The 23,302-nt window shown below is 45.3% G+C and overlaps 1 protein-coding gene across 1 annotated transcript in view; it reads left to right on the top strand.

Moving 5' to 3' along the window:
* MAN2A1 (mannosidase alpha class 2A member 1) overlaps positions 1 to 21,917 on the top strand; it is a 192,439-nt gene extending 170,522 nt beyond the window's left edge. Inside the window, exons 20-22 of the mRNA XM_006161112.3 lie at positions 6,613 to 6,807; positions 17,525 to 17,635; positions 19,137 to 21,917. Coding sequence (XP_006161174.1) covers positions 6,613 to 6,807; positions 17,525 to 17,635; positions 19,137 to 19,295 — 465 coding nt within the window. The 3' untranslated portion in view covers positions 19,296 to 21,917. The remainder of the gene's footprint in view (positions 1 to 6,612; positions 6,808 to 17,524; positions 17,636 to 19,136) is intronic.
* The last annotated feature ends 1,385 nt before the right edge of the window (positions 21,918 to 23,302 follow it).

The following is a 23,302-nucleotide window of genomic DNA, read 5'->3' as shown; positions in this document are numbered from 1 at the left end:
CTCATCAGCTCTGGAGGCTCGCCCCTGGCCTCCTCCTCATCTCCCTCACGGGCTGTCTCTCGTTGAGCTCTCCTGCTCCCGTGGTTGCAGTTCTCACCTCTCAGTAGAAAGAACTCACGGTAGGCGTCCCCGGTTCGTCTCGCCTCCGACCTCCACACCCACTGTCCACTCGCTCCTCGGTATTGCCCTCTGTTTCTAAGAGCACCTCAAGCTCACTCTGTCCAAAGCCGCTCGAGGTCTTCTCCCTGGCCTGGCTGGTCATTTCCAGTGTCGCCTCTCAGGCCCGTCCCAGGACTCAGCCTGGTGGGCGCATCTCTCCCGGCCTGTGCTCACGCGGGAGGCAGCACGCTGTCACTGCCCAGCTGTCACACCTGCAGACTTGCGTTCTCCCGCCCCAGTCTCAGCTCACGGCAGCAGTTCCCGGATCTGGGCCATGCACATCTGCCTGCTGTCCCCTTCCTGCCTTATCCACTCTTAACCCAGGGGGCAGAGGGCTTTTTTAGAGAGTTTTGCTCACCAGAGACATACAGAGAGTCAGAGAGCAAGACACCACCCCCAAGGGGGGATGGCCATGCCACAGTCCCTTCTCCATTCTCTTCTCAGGATTTTGGGCATGCACGCATACACACCTGGAGTGAGTTTTAAGCCACCAGGTCTGGGATTCGAACCACACTCAACTACGTGGGAGTCCAAGTGATATAACCATTATGCATCTGCTAGTTCCTGGTCCTCTGCTTTTTTCCTCTTATGTCTTCTCCTTGCTGTCAGCATAAAAGGCGAAATTCTTATCATCGCCCAGAGCTCCTCGTGGTTTGGGCTCTGCCTGCTCCTTAGCAGCTCACTGCCTCTCCCCACCTCTGCTCTAGGCTCTCTGGTTTTTGTTCAGTCCCAAGCACCTCCCACGCCCTCTCCCCTTAGGAGACCTCTGGGCACCTCCCACACCGTCTGCCCCAGGAGACCTTCCTGCACCTCCACGCCCTCTCCCCCACAGGACCTCTGTGCACCTCTTTCATCCTCTGCCCAGGGGACCTTTAGTAACGGTTCAGCTCAGAGCTCACTTCCTCTGCTTCGTCAGGTGTGGTCCCTCTCTCCTCGGCCCTCTGGACCATGCAGCTCGCCTGGTGTGTCTGGTAGTTGTGCTTCAGGGTCTTGTCTTCTCCTTGGCACCATCAGCTTCAACAGTGGAAGCCTTCTCTCTTGTTCTTGTTCGGCGTGTTTGTGCAGCGAAGGCACCAGTTACGTAGTCTGAGGAGGATACACGGACTCCTGGACAGGCGATCTGTTAGGCACAGCCTGCCCCGTAGTGACCACAGTTTCTGCTTATCACCATGTCACCGTACGTGTGTTCTGTCCTCCCTGCTTGATTCCAGGGACTTGTCTGCTTCATGTTCACGTGTCCCCTGGACCCCCGTGACTGAAGTGGACGTCCTACAAAGGAAATACTAGTTGACAGAATGAAATGGCAGCAACTCCTTTAAACAAGGCATTCTCCCATATTCGAAACTTTTAGGAAAAGATTAATCCACTTTGGATGTCAGGATTTTTACCAGTTCTTGGGACTCTTGATAAATCAGTTACTGACAAGATAGCTTAGTTTGACGGCCTAAAGCTGCGTAGAAAAATCGTCATCTTCCCTTGGCAGCGACAGACTTCCTCCTCTTGAAAGACGCGTCTGGCTTGTATGTTTCTCCCTACGTTGACACTATCTGCAAAACTTCTGCTAACTGTGGCAATACAAATATTCATGCCAGATCTATAAAGCTTGCTCCTAGAAGCTAAATTACTTGTTGTTTATTCCCATCCAAAACTCCTTGGATAGTAATTGATTTAAATTTGATCCAGTGTTTCTATAATCCCATGTTAGTTAAATTTTTCTTTTACTCAACTATAGATTCTAGCGCACTTGAGTCAATACTTTCTTTTAAATAAAAAATGAACTAGAGAAAAGAAAATATATTTTAATGCCTAGTGAAATTGATTAAAAAGACATTTGATTCAGAAATGGTATATACCATGTAACTTAAATTTTCTAGAAAGTGTTTTTAATTCAACTCCTGTTCTGATGTCTAAAATATTGATGGTTCAAAGTGGGAAGATGCTCCCTGTGTAGAGGAGGGTTTTACAGCATGCCATGCACCTGCCAGAGCCTCATGGCAATGACCTGGGCTGAGTACACAGAAGTGGCTCCTGTGCCCCACGTCCTCTGCAGGACGTCAGTGAGAACAGGACTTGCAGGGACCGTCTTGGGGAGAGACACAGACACCCGTGGAGGACGGTGGCCGTGCGAGGGTGACCACCTTCCATGCTGACAGTCCTTGAGGGCCAGCAAAGGTGGAAAGGGGACTTGTCTCTTTTGCTTTGAGAAGAATTGGAAGCTATGGCAGTGCTCAAGTGGAATTTGACCTCTTCCTTCTGGATATCAGTTCTTTAGATAAAAAGAGAAAAAGTGAGAAATCAGATTTAAAATGTAAACCCTGTAGAGATCAGGGAAGTGGTGGCATGAACGAGGTGAGCCAGGTTTAATGGTAGATGTGCAGCTCGGTGCCCAGGAGGGGTGTGGTGAACTCAGGATGCACTGCACTGGGAAGCACAGCTCAGCACCAGCTCTGTTTGCAGATGCATGTTCCAGCCCTGTGACACTTGAATTTCCATTTTCCTGGGGGGAGGGGTTAAATATCCAAAAATGCGTGGGGTTTTTTTTGGTGGTTTTCTCGATATAATTGTTTTTAATTTGCTTTCTTGTTTGTTTTTGTTATTTTAAGGTGGTTTATCACCTTACATATGCAAAGCTACTAAAACACGTTTATTGGCAAATTTGGCCCACAAACCACCAGCTCTGGGCTGTATGATTTTTAGCTCTAAATCTTATCAGTTAACATATCTAATATATTTACATCCATTTTTTTTTCCTGCTCTGAGTTTTTGGTTTTTGGGGGTTTTGTTTGTTTGTTTGTTTGTTTTCTTTAGGTTTTTGTTATAGGGCACGTATACATACAGGAGAGACAGAGAGAGGAGAAGTGAGAAGTCACCGCCCGCACCCTCAGGGGAGATGGTCACACCACAGTCCCTTCTCCTTCATTCTCCCCTTGGGATTTTGGGGATGCATCCACATGCGCCTGGCCTGATTTTCAAGCTACTGGGTCTGGGTCTTCAACTGCACTCAGTCATGTGAGAGTCTAGTGCTTGAACTACCATGCCACCTGCTGGCCTATCAGTGCCTTTTCACGCTACTCTTTCTTCGGTAGTATTCCTCTCTTGTTCATTATAGCATTTGCTTCTTTAGTTCATAGATTTATTTCAACAAACATTTATTAAGTTCCTGTTATGAATCAGATCAAACTGAGTAAACAAAGATGGCTTAAAACATGATCCCTTACTATTTTATCATAATCTTACAAGTTTGATGTAGATGACGTAGAAGCCTTTGATGGTAAAGGATCTGATAACTCAAGTGACATTAATAAAGGCCACCAAAGGGCCTGACAAGACATTCTGACTCATGGGATGAGGGCCAGGACCCAGTGAGGAAGATTTCAACTTGATTTGGATCAGAACACATGGGGAACTCTAATATCAGGTAGGCTGCAGAGAGAAAGCTAGAATTAACCAGTCTGTGCCTTCCAACCAGCGAGGAAGCAGAGCGTGTGTATGGTGGTAAGTTCATTACTACAAGCCTAGGGAATCCATTTACAGCTTAAGCAAATACATAAAATGTCCTATAGTGAACTGTTTTATAAACTTTGGGTTTATCATGCGACTTATAGTTAAAAGGTAACCTTTCTAGGAGCCTAATCAAAATATTACAGCCCCGCAGTTGATCGTGTTGATCTTGTTGCTGTAAGTATAAGAAAATGCATGAAATATGGAACCCAGGGTGAAGCTTGGCCCCCCTGGGCTGGGCCAGGCTCCAGCCAGGGGTGTTTGATCCTGGTGCTCCTACGGCACTGAATCTCAGCTCTTCTGTGAAGTTCTCTTTCTCATCTCATAAAGACCATCAACTGCACAGTTCTCTAATTCTTGAAGGACTCACGTCCACAACCTTGCTTCCTTTTACAAGACTTTCATCAAAGCCCCTAAGGGTCTGAATCTTATGTCTTTAACCTAAAAATAGTTAAAGGGTCAGGCTTAGACTTGTACTTTTGAGTTCCGTTTTCTCCAGCAGGTTGGGGAGGTCTTTGCCAGCCCAGGTTCACAGACCAACAAATGCAGCTGCCTCCGAGAGTCACCTGGACAGAGGCTTGCTTTCTTTTTTCTCTTCTTTCTTTCTTTTTTTTTTTTTTTAATTTTCCATTTCCAGCCCCACCTCGAGCAATTCTGATTCTGTAGATTGGGAAGTTGCAAGGGTCAGGAGAACTGGCCTGGTTTGGAAGGTCAGTACATGTATGCACATGTCATTGAGTCCAGGGTGTAGGTGATTAGTCCAGAAGTGCCCTGTGTTCTCATCCAAGTGGCCAGGAATTCTTGCAAGAGGATAACAGAACAGAGCCAGGGAGCTTTCTAAATGCTTCTTGACCTGGAATGGACTAACTGCCTGCCAGATCTGAAAAGGCAGGTGCTTTCTCTCGGTTAGAATCTTTTATCTTTTGTCACTCAGAAATGATTTTGTCAGCAATCCTGACCTAGATTATGAAGCCTTTGATCTTGGAGTACATGTAAAGTGTCTTGTTGAAAGTGCTCCCTCTCTATTCATGTTATTCCACAGGCTGCCTTCAATTTCAGCATTGTTGGAGATTATTATTTTATGTGCTTTATTTAATCTTTCCTTTAAAAAAGAATGTGGAGTGGATACATTCTCTTACAGCTTTTTCAGACCTATTATTTTTTGTCAGTATCTTAATCTCGCACGGCTGCCTTTCCGTCTGCTTCTCTCCGTGGTCTGAACTGTAACGGCATCTGTTAGCTGCCATGTGCCACCCATTCTTCCCCAGCACCTTTCTGTCCAGTGCTCATCTGACCTTCGGAATTTTAAGCTCCATACCTCTATAAATCCTGTCCTTTCACGTAAGTAAGTAGCCTAACCTATTATTTGACCAAAAGGATACAAAGTCAAAGATACCAGTAAAATAGTCATTAAAAAAAAAAAATAAGATACAGGGGCCAGCAGGTGGCATGGTGGTTAAGACGCTGGACTCCCCTGGAGCCAACCACGGTTCACGTCCTGGACCTGGCAGCTTGAAACTCACACTGGGTGCATATGCATGCATGCCCAAAATCCCGAGAGAAGAAAGGAGAAGGGATTGTGGAGTGCCACTCCCCCACCCCCAAGGATGATTTCTTGCTTTCTTTCTCTCCATCTCTCTCTGTCTCTCCAGTGAGCACATGTACCCTATAGCAAAAGTCTCTCAAAATAAATAAATAAGATACAAAATTAAATTTGCTTCAAATGTAGGCAGTGATCAAAAGATCTTTATACATAAGTTATTTTCTCTTCTCAGTTTTTCCTTGTGTCTGTTTTCACTCCTTAGGCAGTATTGGTTAAGGGTCTACTTAGTCATGAATTAATAAGTGTGTCTGTCATCTGCTACACGTGTATCCTCAACCCTGGTGAATTACTTGATGTTTGAACATATAGAAATGTTGCCTGACAAGTACACATTGTAGCAAAGACTAAAAAGTATTTTTAAATTATATTGAGTAGTCGTGTACTGTATAAATGTGTGATAATTACCCAGTCACATCTATAATAGTTCCTGTTTTTGGAGTAAGATAGCATTGGCAATGATTTGCCAAGTTTAAAGAAAACAGATGATCAAGATAATGCTGCCTATACTATTTCTATTTTAGAATCAAATTTATTTTGAGAGTTCCTTTTTTCTCTTAATCCTACCATTAGGTAACGTTTCATTCCTATCATTTGGTAACATCTATGGAATATAGCTTTGGGTCAGTGCATGCTTTTATGGCCTTATCAGTGGGTAAATGAAACCCTAAGAATGTTGTTACAATGTGAGAGAAGGGAGATTTGATGATGTAAAATATAGGAACGCCCCAAGCCTTCTGCCTTGAGAAATTTATGTTCGGTTGAATGTTTCCCAAGAAAAATATTAGGCCCCATGGTCTAGGGGTTAAGGAGCCAGATCCTACATGGTTGACTGAAGCTTGCATAAAAAACATCCGGGGATGTGTGGGTACAGACCCCGAATCCCAACAGGGTGGAGAAATGGAGGAGAATGTGTTGTGTGACCACGCCCCCTGGTGGCGTGCTTTCTCCCTCTTCTTTTTCTCTAGTGAGTACATGGACCCTCTGGCAATTAAAAAAAAAAAAAACACAGGAGAGGGAAGATCCTCTGGCAATTAAAAAAAAAAAAAAACAGGAGAGGGAGGGGGGTAAAATGTTTCTGGGAAATCTTTTCAGTATTTTTAATGTTAAGTCAACAGAAGCGCTATTTTACATATACAAGTTAGGTGGACACTCTTCCTTTTTTGTGTGTTGTTGACAACCGAACTTGATAGTATATCAAGTTCACTGTATATTTGCTAAAACTGTTCACTTGTAAACTATAATGAAATCAAGGTACTCATGTTTTTACACGTAAACCTGTGACGTCGTCCAGTTGGTACGATGAGAACTGTAAGTATGACACTTAGGTATTTTTGGTTTCTTTTGGACAGGAAGAAGAAAAACATGCTGTCAGTTACCCTTCCCTCCTTAGCCATACAGCTTCATCCTTCTTAAATCATCCCGTCTTCCCAATGACAGAGAAGTTCTCCTTACCCACCCTGGAGCTTCTGGGCGAATTCTCTCCGTTACTATCATCTTTGCCTTGTGACATGCATCTGGTTAATCTGAGGACGATAGAGTCAAAGGTATGTCCCAGAATATATCTGAAAAAATTACTTCTTTTAGTATACTTGGTTTAAGGGGATACGGAGAAGAAGAAAATGCCGTAGATTTCGTGGTGTCCTGAGGAGGGCTTCATCTTTAGCTGAAATCATCCCGCCTCTCACTGGACTATTGCTGTGTAGTTCAGAGCCTTTCTGCCTCTGACTCTCGGAGAAGTTCCGTGTGGAGAGCAGATCGTGAAGCATCTTCATCTTTTACAGAGAGGGAAGTCAGTGCTGGCCTGAGGTCACATGATGGGTGGGATGGGGAAGGACTGGCCTTAAGATTGCCCGACTGATGTTTTCCATTTATTTTCCCTCGTTGGCCTGTGTCTCTCGACAGTTAGAGAAATGGAAAGTTATTTCATTAAACGGAGGCTTTGTTTTTTTATATCATGCTTTTGAAAATAATCATAACTCAAACCTTGGTATTGAGAAGCCAACATTTTAAGAGAAATATTGAAAAGCAAGCACGAGCGAGTTGTATTAGGTGTGAAATTTAAGTCGGTGAGACTGAATTCGTTTAGTTTACATATATGCCCATTTTTAAATCCAAAGACACAGCATTGGCAAAGAATAAAAACTAGATATTGGACGTCAGCCTTATGTGGAGCTGGTTCCTACCGTGAATTGACACACTTGCAGCTGGGGTGGTTATCGGTTCTCGGGGAGATACCTCATCGTAAAGGACCTGTGCATGGGAAGAAGGGAGTGCTTATGTTAAAGACAGTGTGGAGGAGAGAGACGTTCTATAGAAGAAAAGAGGGCAACAGCAATCTAAGTACACTGAGGATAAATACCTACGATTTGGACATTTGGGGATTTACAAATGCAATGTTACGGTAAAGAACGCATAGCGGGAACCAGCAGTTAGCGTAATGGCTATGTCGCTGGACTCCCACGTAGTCGACCGCGGTTCGTGTCCCGGACCCGGTGGCTTAAAACTCACGCCGGGCGCGTGTGCGTGCGTGCCCAAGATCCCGAGAGGAGAATGGAGGAGAAGGGATTGTGGCATGACCATCCCCCCTGGGGGGTGATTTCTCGCTTTCTGTCTCTATGTCCCTCTCTGTCTGTCTGGCGAGCGCACGCGCCCTACAGTGAAAATCTCTCCCCAAAAAAAAAAAAAAAGAATGCATAGCTGGCCAAGCAGGGCTTGCATATGGCTGGTAACAGAATACATGCGAATGCTTGCGGCCTGAATGCGTATTGCTCTGTGTTGGAAGGCTATTTGATCACGTGAGCGACCTCGCGGGACTTTTCTCATGCCTTCGACATACGCGTTACTGCTATGGGCGCTGGGATAACAAAATCTCCAAAAGCCCCTACCCTTCTCAAGCTTAGATTCTAGTGGGAGGAGAAACATAAGAGGAAGAAATACTAGAAAAATATCATCTGTAGGCTGTGAGAAGTGTTATGGAGAGGAAAACGGGAGGAGGGAGGGCAGATTGAAGAAGGCGCTGCGTGCCTGATTAGGGAGGGTGGAGGGGGCACTGCAGGGATGGAGATAATGCAGTGAAACTCTGAAGGACATAGATCAACGGGGTTTCTGGGTGGAATGACCCAGACCGAGCTAGAGAGAAGCATCACGACCCTGAAGAGGAGTGGACAGTGTCGGCTCCATGTGAGTGGGGCTTTCTTGGACTCTGGCTCTGTCCATGTCTGGAACAGTGCCAGCGTGTCCTAAGGACATCGTGACTTGAGTGAATCGTGTGACTATTCCTCTGCTCTGGTCTTTTTTTGGTTCTATTTCGGCTCATGGGAACTAACAGAATAGGGCTGGGTGGACTCCTTCAGGGGTAGTGTCCTTATTTCACGGGCTAAAAGGGAACCAAACAGTAGAGTAGAGAGCATCGGAGACTCTGGGCTCAGATTCCACTCCTGGTCCAGCTGGTCGAGAACTTCGGCGGCCCGGGGAATGCAGGGGGTTCTGGGGAGGGCAGTGGCCACTTCTCTTAACCTCCTCCCACGTAGCGTTGGAAATGCGGTTGTTTTCTGGAAGCCACTCAGACTGACTGGTGAGGGAGTACAGGACTCCCCTGTGCGGCCTAAGGCCTGCCCTTGTTCCCATGGCACCTCTTTTCGGCAGAGACTCACTCCCCGCACTCTTGCTGCCATGAGCTGCCTTCCTGTCACAGGTCTAAGCACTCCCTGGTGACTCCGGCCTCCGTTCCCCACATCTGCCCGACTTCCCATTGCTCTTCTCCCCTTTGGATGGGCGAGTCACCTTCACACCCACGGATGGCATGGCGGCTCACCCAGGCCCCACTGTGAAGGGGGGCGAAGGGCAGACAGGTGCATCAGGTCTGTGGTGAGAAGCAGCCCCGCGTGAACAGAAGTGCTCTGTAAACACACGGTCCTGGCGTGCTCCCGTAGCTGCCAGCCCAGGCCGGAACTGGGGTTTGGTAAAGAGAAGAGACTGACCCAGAGGGGTGAAGCCTGAAACATTAGTGCTGTTGGTATACACCATGCTGGTGACTCATCGGAACTGAGTGCTGGGGGCTGCTTTGCACTTTAATATCAGCTGGTGCCGGTTCCTAAGTTACTCTTTGACTCTTGGCACATAATGTGACGGCTGTTTAAAAGCTCACCAGTGGCCACGGGGGGTTGATTTGTCTGTTGCAAACCACTTTAAAAAATTGCTGCCTGGCCCCTAACCTTTGGTGATAGGAAGCAAGGTATTGACCAAGAAAACTATCAATTAAAGGTTGTCCACTGTAATCCCATGAAAAAGAAAGACAAGAAATGATGTAATGAATCAGCCCGGAAGCTAGTGTTGGCCGTGTGAGGTTGTGTCCTCGATCCTGTGTGCTGGCAGCTTCCAGCATGCGGTAATGGTGGTTCTTTTGAAGATCGCACCTGCATTTCCTCCTTGAAGTCATGTCAGCACCGAGAGCGGGTTCCCAGCAAGGCCGGAGGCCTGCAGCAGCCTGCCTCAGAGTAGGCGTTTTCCTAAACGAAGTGTGCCTGAGGACCACCTTGGCATGCTGAGGGCATGTCTCTTCCTGCCTGACCCCCTCCATTCCAGCCTGTCTCCCCCCCAGGCTGCTAGCTGAAGATTCCTCAGTTCCAATCCTTACTTGGTCTTCCTGCATCCTCCGAGGGAAAAAGGCAATGAGGTCGCAGGGGGTGGGAGGTGAGGAGGCTGAAGATGTGACAGCCACACGGGGGTTTGGTGGTTCCTGCTACCAGTCCTCAGATCCTCCGATTCATGGTCTCTGGACCACCCCAGGGAGACTCCACCAATAGAGACTTTCACACATTCTCTGACTCTGAGCTCCTACTTCTGTAGGTCTGGGAAGGCAGGCCTGGGAATTGTTAATTTTTTAAAACTCTCCTTACGAAGCCAGAAATTGCCACGTAGTATCCTATACCAGGAAAGTAAGTGATAAGGAAGAAATGATTAAAATAGAACTAACCAGCAGTGAGTGGCAGGATCAGGCTCACGTCCTGGTTTTCTGGATCTAGATGCTGTACCTCGGGGTGAGCTTTGACATTTTAGTTATTAGTCTGTTCCTAAAAGTCCAGCTTGAAAAAAAAAATGTCCAGTTCGTCCAGAATTATTCCATTGCAGTAGCTAAGTGTGTGTTCAGACTGGCAATAGCTTGCTTTTCTCCTTCCCCTGTTTCTGAAAAGTGATTACATGTCATATTTTGTGATCAGTTGAGGAGGGGAAGAAGGTCCCTCCATACCCTGCCTCCCAGCATGCTGTGCAGCCCGGCCTGATCTGTACCCACCACTGTCTGGGAATTTACCCGGGAGCCTCCTCGTCCTGTAGGCTCAGGCCTCCAGCTCTCTTCTCTGGATCACTGTTCCTTGTGCGCCCACGAGCTCGCGCCATCACCTGGTAGCTTCCCTGAAGTGTGAAAACTGGCACAGGACCACCACTCAAGCACACTAACTGGGAGAGCCGTGTCATCAGGAAAGGGCAGTGATTTAGGGAGAGGGGAGTCTTCGGGGAAGGGATGCTGGGAGAATCCCGTGGGGGGACAGATGACGAGTCTGAGTTCTGAGGGCTGGCGCTTCAGCCTGGAAGAGCAGGATGAGGAGGAGCCTGCGGAAGCCATTCTGCTGGGCTTCATGGAGCCAGTCTCCCCTGATGGTTTGAAAAGTGCAATTAGCGTTCAACTCTTGTGTTTTCAAACCACTTAGAAACTTGTTTGGACTTTTTACATTTATATGTATATTTAATTTATGAATTTACATATTTTACATATTTATATATCACATTTAATTATTTTATGTGTATTTACATACCACATCCAATTATTTTGCATTCTATTTTTATATATGTATAGATAGATAGGAATCACATTCAATTCCGTATTCTCTGTGGGATCGATTTTGATTGGCGGTTAACTCTTGCAAACAGTGAACTGATCACTCCCACTTCAGCGCGACTCCTTGAGAGGTTATCCTCCCCCCACTTGTTTACACCACTCCTCCTTCGCTCATGAAAGGTGGCTTAACGTTTTTATTTGAGTCTTGTTTTCCTTGTAAGAATTGATTGGTGTTTTATTGATCTCCCTACTTTCTGGAAAGGTGAAAATTGTGGGGGGAGACATTTCCTTTGTTGTATAGATCTAAGAGCAACCATTCACCTTCCTTTTTTCTCTGTCATTTTATCTTGATCAAAACAGAATAGTTATTATTGGACTCTTTAATGAGTGCCCTGAAAAATGAATTTCAACTGATTGTTTCCTGCCTCAGACTTTGAAGGAGTTTGCAATTTCCTTACATTCCTGGCCATCAGGATGCACGAGAGCGGAGTGTTGTTAGGCTTTCTCAAAGAAGCTGAGCAGATAGGGGCTGCCTCCCGCTGTAACCTGCCTGCTCCTGAGTTCTGTGGAAGGGAAGGGCAAGGTCACGTCACCCTCGGAGAATCTGGTTAAAGGGACGACCTCTGTCCCCCCCAGAAGAACTGCGAGTGCACGTAGGGTTTACTCCGACTTCCAGAGTCGCCTAATTTCTGACCCTCGCATCACTAACGAGCAAGTCGAGGGTTTCTTTTCGTGTGACAGGGGAGTAGCACAACTCTTCTGTTTTAGATTCTCGGCCACTTGCCTGGAGGAGTATCTGCCTGTTCCTTTCCTTGGGAGAGACTGTCACATGTGCACAGAATTTTCATCATGGCCTTAAATTCTGTTTGAAATGGAATGAAGGGGTAGGTGGTGGATGGTGATTTCTCCCCCTCTGGCTTTCTGAGTTGATATACATTTGGTAAGTCATGGTTTTAACTCTGCAGAGCCATGGATCAAAGAGCCCCCTTTGCAGCCTTGAATCAGAGGGCATCTTTAGTCTATACTGTTTTGTGTTATTACATGGAAACTAACCCTTGCCTTTCTCCTCCTGGCTGGGTTTCTATGAGCACTACTTCTGGCTAGACCAAAGGCCAGAGAAAGAAGCCGTTAAAAGCACAGACTTAGAGTCAGGTTGTCCCCAGTGGCTTGAAAGAACATGCTGGACATGTATGCATGTGAGCCCCAAACCGCGACACGAGGGACAAATGGCGGAGGGGTTGTGGGTGTGACCATCCACATTGAGGGCTTTCTCCCTCTCCCTCCCTCCCTTCCCCACCCCCGTCCCGTGTCTACACACGCACCCAGCTACACACACAAAACCCAAAAAACACACAAAGTCTAATGCCAGGAGCTGCACAGGCCACTGAGCCCTACCAGGTGGAACCACACGGGGAGGTTGTAGTTGGGGACCGAGACTTCCCTGCGTGCCAGGCACGCATGTGCTCCTGAGCTGGGAAGGCTGAAGCTGGCGGGGAATTGAGGTGTCAGGACCCTATTGGGGGTGCATGGTCTCTGCCTCTCTCATAAAAAAATTTAAAACTAAAAAAATAAGGCACAGAGAACTGGTATACGAACTCATGTGTTTTGAAAGTTGGGATGAGATGAGTCAGTCGACGAAAGCATTCTGCTGAGACCCTGCACACACAGGCGCCCAGGTGCTGGCCTCGTGCACAGACTTCACAGGGGACGCCATAACTCAAGTCGCGGAACAGGGCCCCAGTGGAACCACACCCTGCTCTGTCTGGCTTTCTCTAAGCCCCACTGTACCTGGTGGCTTCTATCTGCCAGCCAAACCATCTTCCTCCGTCTCCACGGACATGCTGGGAAAGCTCACAGACCCAGCACACCCTGACTGTTGGGTTTCACCCCGAAGTTAATTTTTGCAGCGGACTCGCACCATGTGGCTTTTGAGTCTCCACCTTGGTTCAGGGCTGCATCCCCACAGTGATTCCCCTGTGCTTGACAAAGACACCTTCGGGCCACCAGGTGGCATGGTGATTACATTGCTGGACTCCCATATTATCAACCGCAGTTCGAGACCCAGACCTAGCAGCTTGAAACTCATGCAGGGCACATGTGCGTGCATGCCCAAAATCCCAAGAGGAGAATAGAGGAGAAGGGATTGCGGCATGGCCATCCCCCCGGGGCATGATTTTTCACTTTCATCTCTCTGAGTTTCTCTGTCTCTCTGGGGAGTGCACACACCCTATAGCAAAAATCACTCTTTAAAAAAAAAAGACACACTCCCCTAGCACACTTTGGCGCCATCTCAGACGCGGGGTTTTCTTCCCACCCCATGCCTCTCTCCTGGAGTGCGCATTTCCTGCACGGTAGTGAGCGTAAGAGCCCTTCTCTCACACTTGATTACTCTCCCGACCATACAGTACAACGGCACGAAGGGCTCTGTTTTCCCGATGCATATTCAAGTTAAGTTCACAGTTTCCCTACTTTGAAAAACTGTTTTCTTGGAAATAAAATGTTGAGACAGACTTTGAAACTGAAAAACTGCTGCTTTGCCTCAGGTATTTTTGCTTGAAACTGATAGGCTCATGAATATTTGACTTTTTAAAACTTGGACAAGATGATTGCTATTTCAGTTAGTCCTCTTAAAAGTGATTAATTTTCGTTTTTAGAGAAAGTATAATGTCTATTGGTAAAAAACAATTTTTATGATCCTATCTCTACTTTCGTACCGATGTTTTAAATCTCTCGTAGGATGCAAAAAGAGAGTTTCAGCAGCATTTTCCTTCCCACTTTTTTCGACCTCTTTAGTTACTAAAGGCCTTAGGAAATTATTATTCCTGAAACAAAAGTGTTGCAAGAATTTTAACAATCCCCTACTATCGGATGGCTTATAGGGTGATTTGATCAGTTCAAATGGTCAAAGGCTTTAGGGTAATAATGGCAAGTGCTTTTAAAAGTCTGACGAAGAGTCCATCTAATCTGTAAATCCAAATAAGCACCTTGTTATGATTTTTATATACTATAGATGTATAATTTGGGGGTTCCCTGATTATTTAGCTACAAATTATAATGTACATAAAGGAAATGTATGAATAAAAACTTAAATGATGGAACTAGCAGATGGTGTAATGGTTACATCACTGGACTCCCACGTGGTTAACTGCAGTTGAGTCCCAGACCTGGAGGCTTGAAACTCATGCTGGCTGCATGTGCGTGCATGCCCAGAATCCCAAGAGAAGAAAGGAGGAGAAGGGATCAAGGCATGGTCATTTCTCGCTTTCTGTCTCTCTGTCTCTCTAGCAAGCTCATGCACCCTATAGCAAAAATCTCTCTCTAAAAGATAAAGTTAAATGAGTATTTTTTTAGATTTTTTTTAACTTTTATTTATTTTACTTATTATTATTATTATTTTTTAATATGGCCAGAGAGGAAGAGAGAGAAACAGAAGAAGTGAGAAAGCAAACTGCCAGGTCTGGGACTTGAACCGTGGTTGGCCATGTGGGAGTCCAGTGCCCTTAACTACCATGCCACCTGCCAGCCCTAAATGAGTATTCTTTCATTTCTATTTCACCAATCATGACTAATACTTATTTCGTGATAACATTGATAGTAAAGATAGTTACCATAGTCAGGGCTTCGTATGTGCTAGATACCAGACTGAGTTCTTGTTATGCTGTTTTGGTTTTTTTTTTTTTTTTTTTTTCATTTCATCTCCATTTTATGGAAAAAGAACCCCTGGTGTGGCTGAGGTCAGAAGGGCGAGAATCCAGATCTCAGGCAGTCTTGACGACCCCCAGACTCTGAACCTCCCATCTGTAGAGCGTCTGCACGCGCCTGTTCTGCCTTCCAGTGCTACAGGAGGGTACCTTGCAGAGGACAGGTTGAGCATCCCTCACCCAAACATCCAAAATCCAAAATGTTCCAAAATCTTAAGCTCTTTGAGCACCAACATGCTGCCACAAGTGGAAAATTCACACTTGATCTCGTGTGACAAGTTAGTCAAAATGCTGCAGGGATACCAAAATACGGTATGCGCTTGCAAGATGTATAGAAAACATACATTAATTCGTATTTAGACTTAGGCCCCATCCCCAAGATTTGTCATTGTGTATCGGCAAGTATTTGAAAGTCTGAAATCTAAAGCACGTCTGACCCAAGCATTTTAGATAAAGGACATTCAGCCTGCATTTTCAACACATCAGTCCCCATGGTGACTCTTTGGAGAAACAGAGACATTAGCTCCATTTTACAGACAAGGAAACTCCTACGTGGGATGAATCAATGACTATTCCAAATGTTCACAGTTGGTACATGCTAGAGTTCTCTGTTATTCTGGTGATCTTAAAATGAAGGATTTTCGTATGCTTTGTATTTTGGGTGAAATAGCATTAGGAATCTTGTATCGATTTGAACTTGCCGTGTGTACTATGTGGTCCTGTGATGACTCGGAATTCCTTATATGGCTTTATTTTCTCCCTTCAAACAAAATCTTAGCAGTACCCTTGCAGAATACCAGTGTGAAAAGCCCTAACATCAGTGACTTCAGCCAAGACGCTAAGGGGAGGACAGCTGTAAACTGTTCGGACACATTAAAATCAAATCAGTGGCAGAGAAGCTGGCAGCTCTTCAGAAAGGGTATCTCTGTAGCGCATTAAAAAAATCATATTTCCTGGTGAGAATGACCCAGAGCTTCGGCCTAGTCAGACGTGTGGCCAGAGAAGGGAGACAAGTGGATCATTTTTATCTATCACTGTATCCGTACCAAAAACACATCCCTCTCCTTGGTGTAACTATACATTTATTAATTTTTCTGAGGATTTTTCATTCATTTTGCTTGTTGTCATAAACATCTTCCCACTTTAGGAAACATAATATTTATGAAGTTCATTGTAATATTCAAAGACCTGAACCGTCATGACATTGTCATTTAAATGGCTAGAAGAAATTTTACTGCAAGAAAGTGGATATTTATCCCTGAACTTGACTATTATGTGTGTTATTTTCTTTTTGGCCACCTGGGAAAAATAGCTCCTGTCATGAATTTAAGTACATCAAGGTAGTAAATATCCCCTGTAGTTCATAAGCCTAACTAATTCAATTTAGTATCTCTTTTTTTTTTTTTTCACTATAGGGTGCGTGTGCTCGCCAGACAAAGAGAGACATAGAGACAGAAAGCGAGAAATCACCCCCCAGGGGGGATGGCCACGCCGCAATCCCTTCTCCTCCATTCTCCTCTCAGGATCTTGGGCACGCACGCACACGCGCCTGGCATGAGTTTAAGCCACCGGGTCTGGGATGTGAACCTCGGTTGACTACTTGGGAGTCCAGCGATATAGCCGTTACGCCAACTGCTGGTTCCCAGTATCTCTTGTATAAAAATAATGAAACAGTACATTAAGGATTGAGACTTTTTTTTCTTCTAGAGAGAGATTTTTTGCTATATAGCTGGTGCCCTCACTGGAGACAGACAGAAAGCACAAAATCACCCTTACCCAGGGGGATGGCCATGCTGCAATCTTTTCTCCTCCATTTTCTTCTAAGATCTTGGGCACGCACGCACATGCACCCCGTGTGAGTTTTAAACCACCAGGTCTGAGACTCGAACTGCAGTTGACTACATGGGAGTCCAGCGACATAACCATTACACCATCAGCTGCTCCCAGGACTAAGACTTTTAATACTGTTAACAAAAATTAGTAGTCAAGAGAGAAGCACATTTTAATTTTAAGGTAGATGTTATGTCACTCAGTGGCCAGATGAGGACTAAATTCAGGTACAGTTTATTTAAATGATGAACATGTTAAAAGAAAAATGATCATGCCGTGCTTTATTTGAAGAAACTTTGAACAAACAACATATAGTACTTACACTAAAGGAGCCCCGGTTCTCAGGGACTGTGGGGAAAACCACACTTTGAGGTTGCGTGTTCCGGAACCTTACACCCTCATCCCGTTGGGCTCAGGCGCTTGGGGTGGGGACGATGACAGCTGGCAGACAGGCGCTATCTGCCAGCTGCTACCGTAAACAGGGACCCTGAGGGGACTGGAGTGGCCAACTTCACTGCTGAGGGACTGTGACTTGGGAGCCAGCCACCAGATTGCAGAATATGCAGTACTGCGACCAGCAGTTAGCGTAATGGCTATGTCGTTGGACTCCCATGTAGTCAACCGCAGTTCGAGTCCTGGACCTGGGGGCTAAACTCACGCCGGGCACGTGTGTGTGTGCGTGCCCAAGATCCCGAGAGGAGAATGGAGGAGAAGGGATTGCGGTGTGGCCATCCCCCCTCGGGGGTGATTTCTAGCTTTCTGTCTCTGTCTCTGTCTGTCTGGCAAGCACATGTGCCCTATAGCAAAAAACTCTCCAAAAAAAAAAAAAATACGCAGTACTGGTAATGCCTCCTCGGAGGTTTCTGCCATGTGTCACATTCTGCTCTCTTGCAGGTGGGCAGCGGGTATTCCGATGAGGCAGCCTTCATCCTCCACAGAAAAGGCTTTGACTGCCAGTTCTCTAGCAGAGACACCGGGCTGCTCTGTTCTACTACTCAGGGAAAGGTAAGCTGAACGGTCCTTTTTGTGTATCGAGTTCCTGTGCTTTGAAGTCCTCACTTGCTGCCAACAGTTCTGACAGGTAGTGATTCATTGCTTCTTCGCTGCTTCGTTCCCTCCGCCTGCAAGGTCGCTGGAATCTTGCTGTCATAAAGCGCTTCCTCAGCCCTCCGTCTCGCCGTGGTCTCAGGTGTGGAGCTAGAACCTGCACATGTTTGAGGGCCGTGCTCTTGTCATTTCCTTTCCAACTTACAGAGGACCTTCTCTCCACTACCCCCGCTTTCTCCTCCTCCTCCAGGCTGCACACGCTTATAAACCATTCACGTCAGCCATGGTAGGCCGAGTGCCATGAAGGCCAAGACAAGGCCTATGGTACGAGGTGATCTGGGGGAGCGAGAGGAGGAGTGTGGTCGGTGGGCCAGTCGGCCACGGCTCAAGAGGCAGTGTGCTTAGCTCTAGTCTGATTCTGGAAGTCAGTGGAAGTGCAGTCTTCTGACCAATCCAGCTTTGTCAGAGTCAGCTCCCAGCAGGCCAGAAAAGTCCTCCATCTGAACACTGCTCTCTGGCTACCTAGTTTTGTCTTCCTTCAAGTTGGTCTTTCTGACAGTCTGTCAAGCCTGTCCTGGAAGAAACAAACCTTCTGTCTCCTGCCCTAATGGAGAAATCAGTGAGCTGGCTCTACGGCCCGGCAAGTCTGCCCCTCCGAGCAGCTCAGCTCTACTCTCCTCCAAAGCCCCATAGATACTGAAGACCAGACTTTAACAATTCACTTCCAACCCTGTAAATTGGCACATTTCTAGGGTCAGAAAAGAAAAGAAGAAATCTGGCAGGAACCCTAAATCTACATTTCTTTCATCCCCCCCTGCGTGGAGTCGGCACCAAGGAAGCACTGATGTCTTTGCTGTTTTTTCATTATAGTTGCCCTCTCCCTGTGGTTAGTGATCTGAGTAGACTCAATTGTGAGCGCCCTACCGTGAAGGCATCAAGTGTTGAGGGGTCTCTGTTACCCGGAGAGACACATTAGTACAGCCGGGGAGGGCAAGGGGAGTACTTGTCAGTGACCTGCCCACGTGAGGGACTCAGAGGTGGCAGCACAGCCCGCTCTCCGTCAACGAGCCTGTGCCTGTCACTCAACTCTGTTGGAACAAGAGGAAGTGGCCCAGGACCACCTTCCTAAGTATTGACTAGAGGAGGTTAAGGATGGTTTTAAAACTCTCTGGCCAGCGGGTGTCCTTTCTCACTTAAAAAGTACCCCCCTGTGCATGAGAAAATTCTCAGGGATTACAGCACAAGCTGCCTATGCCCATTACCACGTCCCAGAACTTCCCCCGTCTGTGTGTCCACGCATGTGCACACATATTTAATCCCCTTACTTTTCCTGAAAAGGAGTCGCAACTTACTGTTTTACTTTCTTATACTGGTTTCCACTGAATTTATAATAGATGCACGACTAATCTTTCTGCAACGTTGACCTAAGCATGCAAATTGTATATCATTTTCTTTTTAGATATTGGTACAGAAACTGTTTAACAAGTTTACTGTTGAAAGTCTCACACCTTCGTCACTGTCTTTGATGCATTCACCCCCGGACGCCCAAAACGTAAGTGAGATCAGCTTGAGTCCCATGGAGATCAGCACCTTCCGCATCCGATTGAGGTGGACCTGACTTTCACATGTGGATTGGGAAGCATTGGCTTTGATACCTTTCTTGGTTTGACGTGCAATAAAGAAGCACATTATTTTAGCTTCTGGCTACTGTGAGAACACGAAATCTGTGATTTTTTTTTTTTTTTTTTTAAACCAAAAGAGAAAAAAAAAAAAAAAAAAAAAGCCATGCTTTCAACCAGGTTTCTTTTTTTTTTTTTTTTAATTTCTTTTTGAGTTCCTCCCGTGAGCTACCACCACCAGTACGAATCGATGCAACAAGTGAAGAATTGTTTAAAGACAACCTCTCAACCGATTGTATCTCAGGTTAAATGCTAACTCATTCTGTCTGTGTTGGGGGTTGTGAAGAGTTCGTAAGTGGATTTGTGTTGCAGGTCCTTCATTAGTTTTACAAAAGTACCCACTTGATCTCAATGGAATAAGAACACTGGTGGGTAATAATAGCTAATGGCCAAAATGGTTGCAGTCATTCCTACAAGTTAGAAAAGTGTTGTGTGTTGAAATATGTGGAAAAGTGCAATCCACCCACCCTTATGAGAAACTTAGTTGATTTTCTAATGACCCTTCGGACCCCTTTCTTCCCACTCTTTGTAAGTATTCCAGAAATCTGAATCGGAGTCATTCAGCAGTAGAAAAAGAGGCATATCTTCATTACTTGACAGTGTGGGATAGGTGCAATTTATTCCATTGTCACGAAAACAGAAGAAGCAATTCCATGGGTACCATAAACCTATTTTAGGTACCGCAAGGTGTCTTTTTACACAGCTCATTTGAATACAGGTGTTCTGAGATGGGGTTTTCTATTTTAAAATTACCATATCAAAATAAATGTGCCTTATTTTTTTATAAGTCTTGTGAAATCTTTTGGTGTCCATATTACTGTTGGGGGTGGGGGTGGGGGAGTGGGGGCCAGTGGGTTCTTTCTATGACACATGAATTGTGTAACTGTTGCCTGACAATGCTGGCCACATTCTGATCTGTTTCATTAAGTCTGTGGTGATGTTACTCTAAACATTTTGACTATTTGAATGTACTGAGATGTCAGAAAACAAAACAAGGAAGAGAAATATCGTGAATTCCAATATGCTGCCAAGAAAACTGCAACTTGAAGCAAAGATTTTGTAACATGCACAGTCCCGATACCATTCGCATTGCACAGGGGTTAACCATATTGAAGAGAAAATGCTTTAAAATCGACCGTGTGAAACCCACTTAGATGCAGCCCGTTCTGACGTATCTTCGTAAAGAACAGTGTTGGTTTAGTCAGTTCCAGACGTTTGTATATGCTAACCTCAAAATGAAGTTCTAAGCCCGTGTGCCATTACAATACTCTTAATAAAACTTCTGTGGGCTCATTATTCCTTCACGTTAAAAAACAGCAACATCAGCAGTGTTCAGAACATTCCCTTTCAGTTTGAAAAGGATTCTTTTAGTGTGTACAGTTTTGAAAATTCTGAGTTCCTAGACTTACTATTATCTGACTTTCAGCTTCCATTTACCTCTTGTGATTCCCACATCTCTGTAGAGAAATTAAAGCCTAATTTCTGTTTCATCATGTAGTCCGGTGATCATGTGAATTTTCACTCAAGATGCAGCTCCTAAGATTATCGCTAAGTTAAATTCATAAACTCCTTTGCCTTTAATAATGAAGGAAACAATACCAGTGTTGATAACGATATTACAGGAGGATATTTTCATGCAATAAACATGTACTGTAAGTTTCCTTCCTCATATTTTGGGAATAAACAACTAATAAAAGAAAGACAGACTTCCTTTGTGTGAACATCTACAGATGTTAAGATTGCCAGAAGCAAATCCCAGGAATAAGATCAGTGTTTTCATTGCATCTTAAATATAAAACCTTCCTCGGGGAGTTCACTGTGTTCTGTGGTTAAGTAGATGTGCTTAATCATTCTGGAAATTCTGATCAAATGAAATTTTAAAAATCATGATGCAATAACAGTGGCTTTGCCACTTCTGGGTGTTAGAGATGGTTGCGTCCCATGTCAGTCGGGGTTTTAGTGTGTGTTGCCACCAGCTGTTCACAGGTAAAGCAGAAATTCTCTTTAACCAGCAATTTTCTGCTTCTTCAGTTATTTTTAGAATAAACCATCAGGGAAATGAAGAGAGGATGCTTTTGCTTTGGGTTGTGGTCAAGAACTGAGTAAATCATTTTGTGTCTCTGACACTCAAACCGTACACTTCCGTTGTGATCGCTGTGGCATATTTGGTTAGGTTTTATGACTTTATTATCACAGATGTTTAATTGACCAAGTGCTTCATTACTATCACACGCTCTCTTGTTTTTCATTTCTTTGAAATTTTAGTTTGGGGTTATAACTGCAGTGTTCAAGAATTCAGCATCCTTGTTTTCTCCAAATACTGATTAAAATAAAATGCTGTAAAATGTGTTGTAAAAACATTGTAATTATCTCCCATGTCTTTGTTGTATTCTGCTGAAATGTTTTCACATTCCTTTGTCTGGAAGAAAATGTTTGCTTTTATTTTGATCAGTTTGTTCACCTTGGAATCAACAGGTTTTGATATTTTCTCTTGGAAGATTTTATATCTTTTTGGGAATATGTAATATAAGATCTCTAATAAAAGATAATCTTATCATGTGTATAGTTCTCCCGAGTACTTCTTCATCTTAGTTTGTACAGAGCTGTATTAAAATACAACAAAAGGGGGAGACCAGCGATCAGCATAATGGTTACGTCACTGGACTCCCATGTAGATGACCACAGTTCAAGTCTTGGACCCAGCAACTTAAACTCACACTGGGCACCTGTTCATGCATGCCCAGAATCCTGAGAGGAGAATAGAGGAGATAGGATTGTGGTATGGCTATCCCATTTCTCGCTTTCTGTCTCTCTGTCTCTCTGGCAAGTGCACATGCCTGCCCTATACCAAAAATATCTCTCTCTAAAACATATATGTTTACACACATACACACACACACACAAAATAAAAAAATAAAAAAATAAAAAACAAGGGTAGGGTGGAGTCGTGAGGGTCTGTTCTTTGTTTCTCCATGAACGGATGTTTCTTTATCCCAGTTCTGGTTAGAACCGGTAGCCTCACAGAGCCAGTGGTAGGTGGTGGGAGGGAGACTCACAGCTGAGTTTGGGAGCATCTTTGCCATTGGAGTCCAAGAACCTTCCCAGTAGCTGCAATGTTGGGGCCTTCTGACCGATTGGGAGGCTGACAGGTTGCCGTCAGATCCCATATATAAACAGGGCAGAGGTGAGGAGAGTCCAGACTTAAAGCTGAGAAGCCCCATGTGAGTTGATGCAGAAGGAAAGGCAGATTGAAAGGGGATCTGTGGCATGCTCAGCCTGCTGGCCTGGAGCGGAGCACAGCCTTAGTAGTGATCTGGGAGGTGGGCAAAGGGGAAGAGAACTGCCCTGCAGGCACTCCTGGATCAGTGCGTAAATAACCTGGCAGCTGCGAAGCATGGACTGTTTGGGGTGACTAATAGTAAAGAAGTTCATCGACATGTATACACAGAGTGTACAGATCCAGAAAGTGAATAAAAACAGATTTCATTCAGATCATAAAATTAAGTATTCGACTTCATAAAATGTTAATTATCAACATGTAAACTTTTGAATGTTAAAAGTGGTAAAGAAGGGGGGGGCCAGCAGTTAGCATAATGGCTATGTCATTGGACTCCCACATAGTCGACCGCGGTTCGTGTCCCAGACCCGGTGGCTTAAAACTCACGCCGGGCACATGTGCGTGCGTGTGTGCCCAAGATCCTGAGAGGAGAATGGAGGAGAAGGGATTGCAGCATGGCCATCCCCCCTGGGGAGTGATTTCTCGCTTTCTATCTCTCTGTCTCTCTCTGTCTGGCGAGCGCACGTGCCCTATACCAAAAAGCTCTCCAAAAAAAAAAAAAGTGGTAAAGAAGGGGGAACCAGTTGGCATACTGACTATGTCTGGACTCCCACATAGTCGACCGCGGTTCGTGTCACGGACCCGGAGGCCGTGCGTGCCCAAGATCCC

Source organism: Tupaia chinensis, unplaced genomic scaffold (genome assembly GCF_000334495.1).
Source record: "Tupaia chinensis unplaced genomic scaffold, TupChi_1.0 Scaffold138235_1, whole genome shotgun sequence".
Lineage (NCBI taxonomy): Eukaryota > Metazoa > Chordata > Mammalia > Scandentia > Tupaiidae > Tupaia > Tupaia belangeri.
This window is presented reverse-complemented; position numbering and strand designations above follow the sequence as displayed.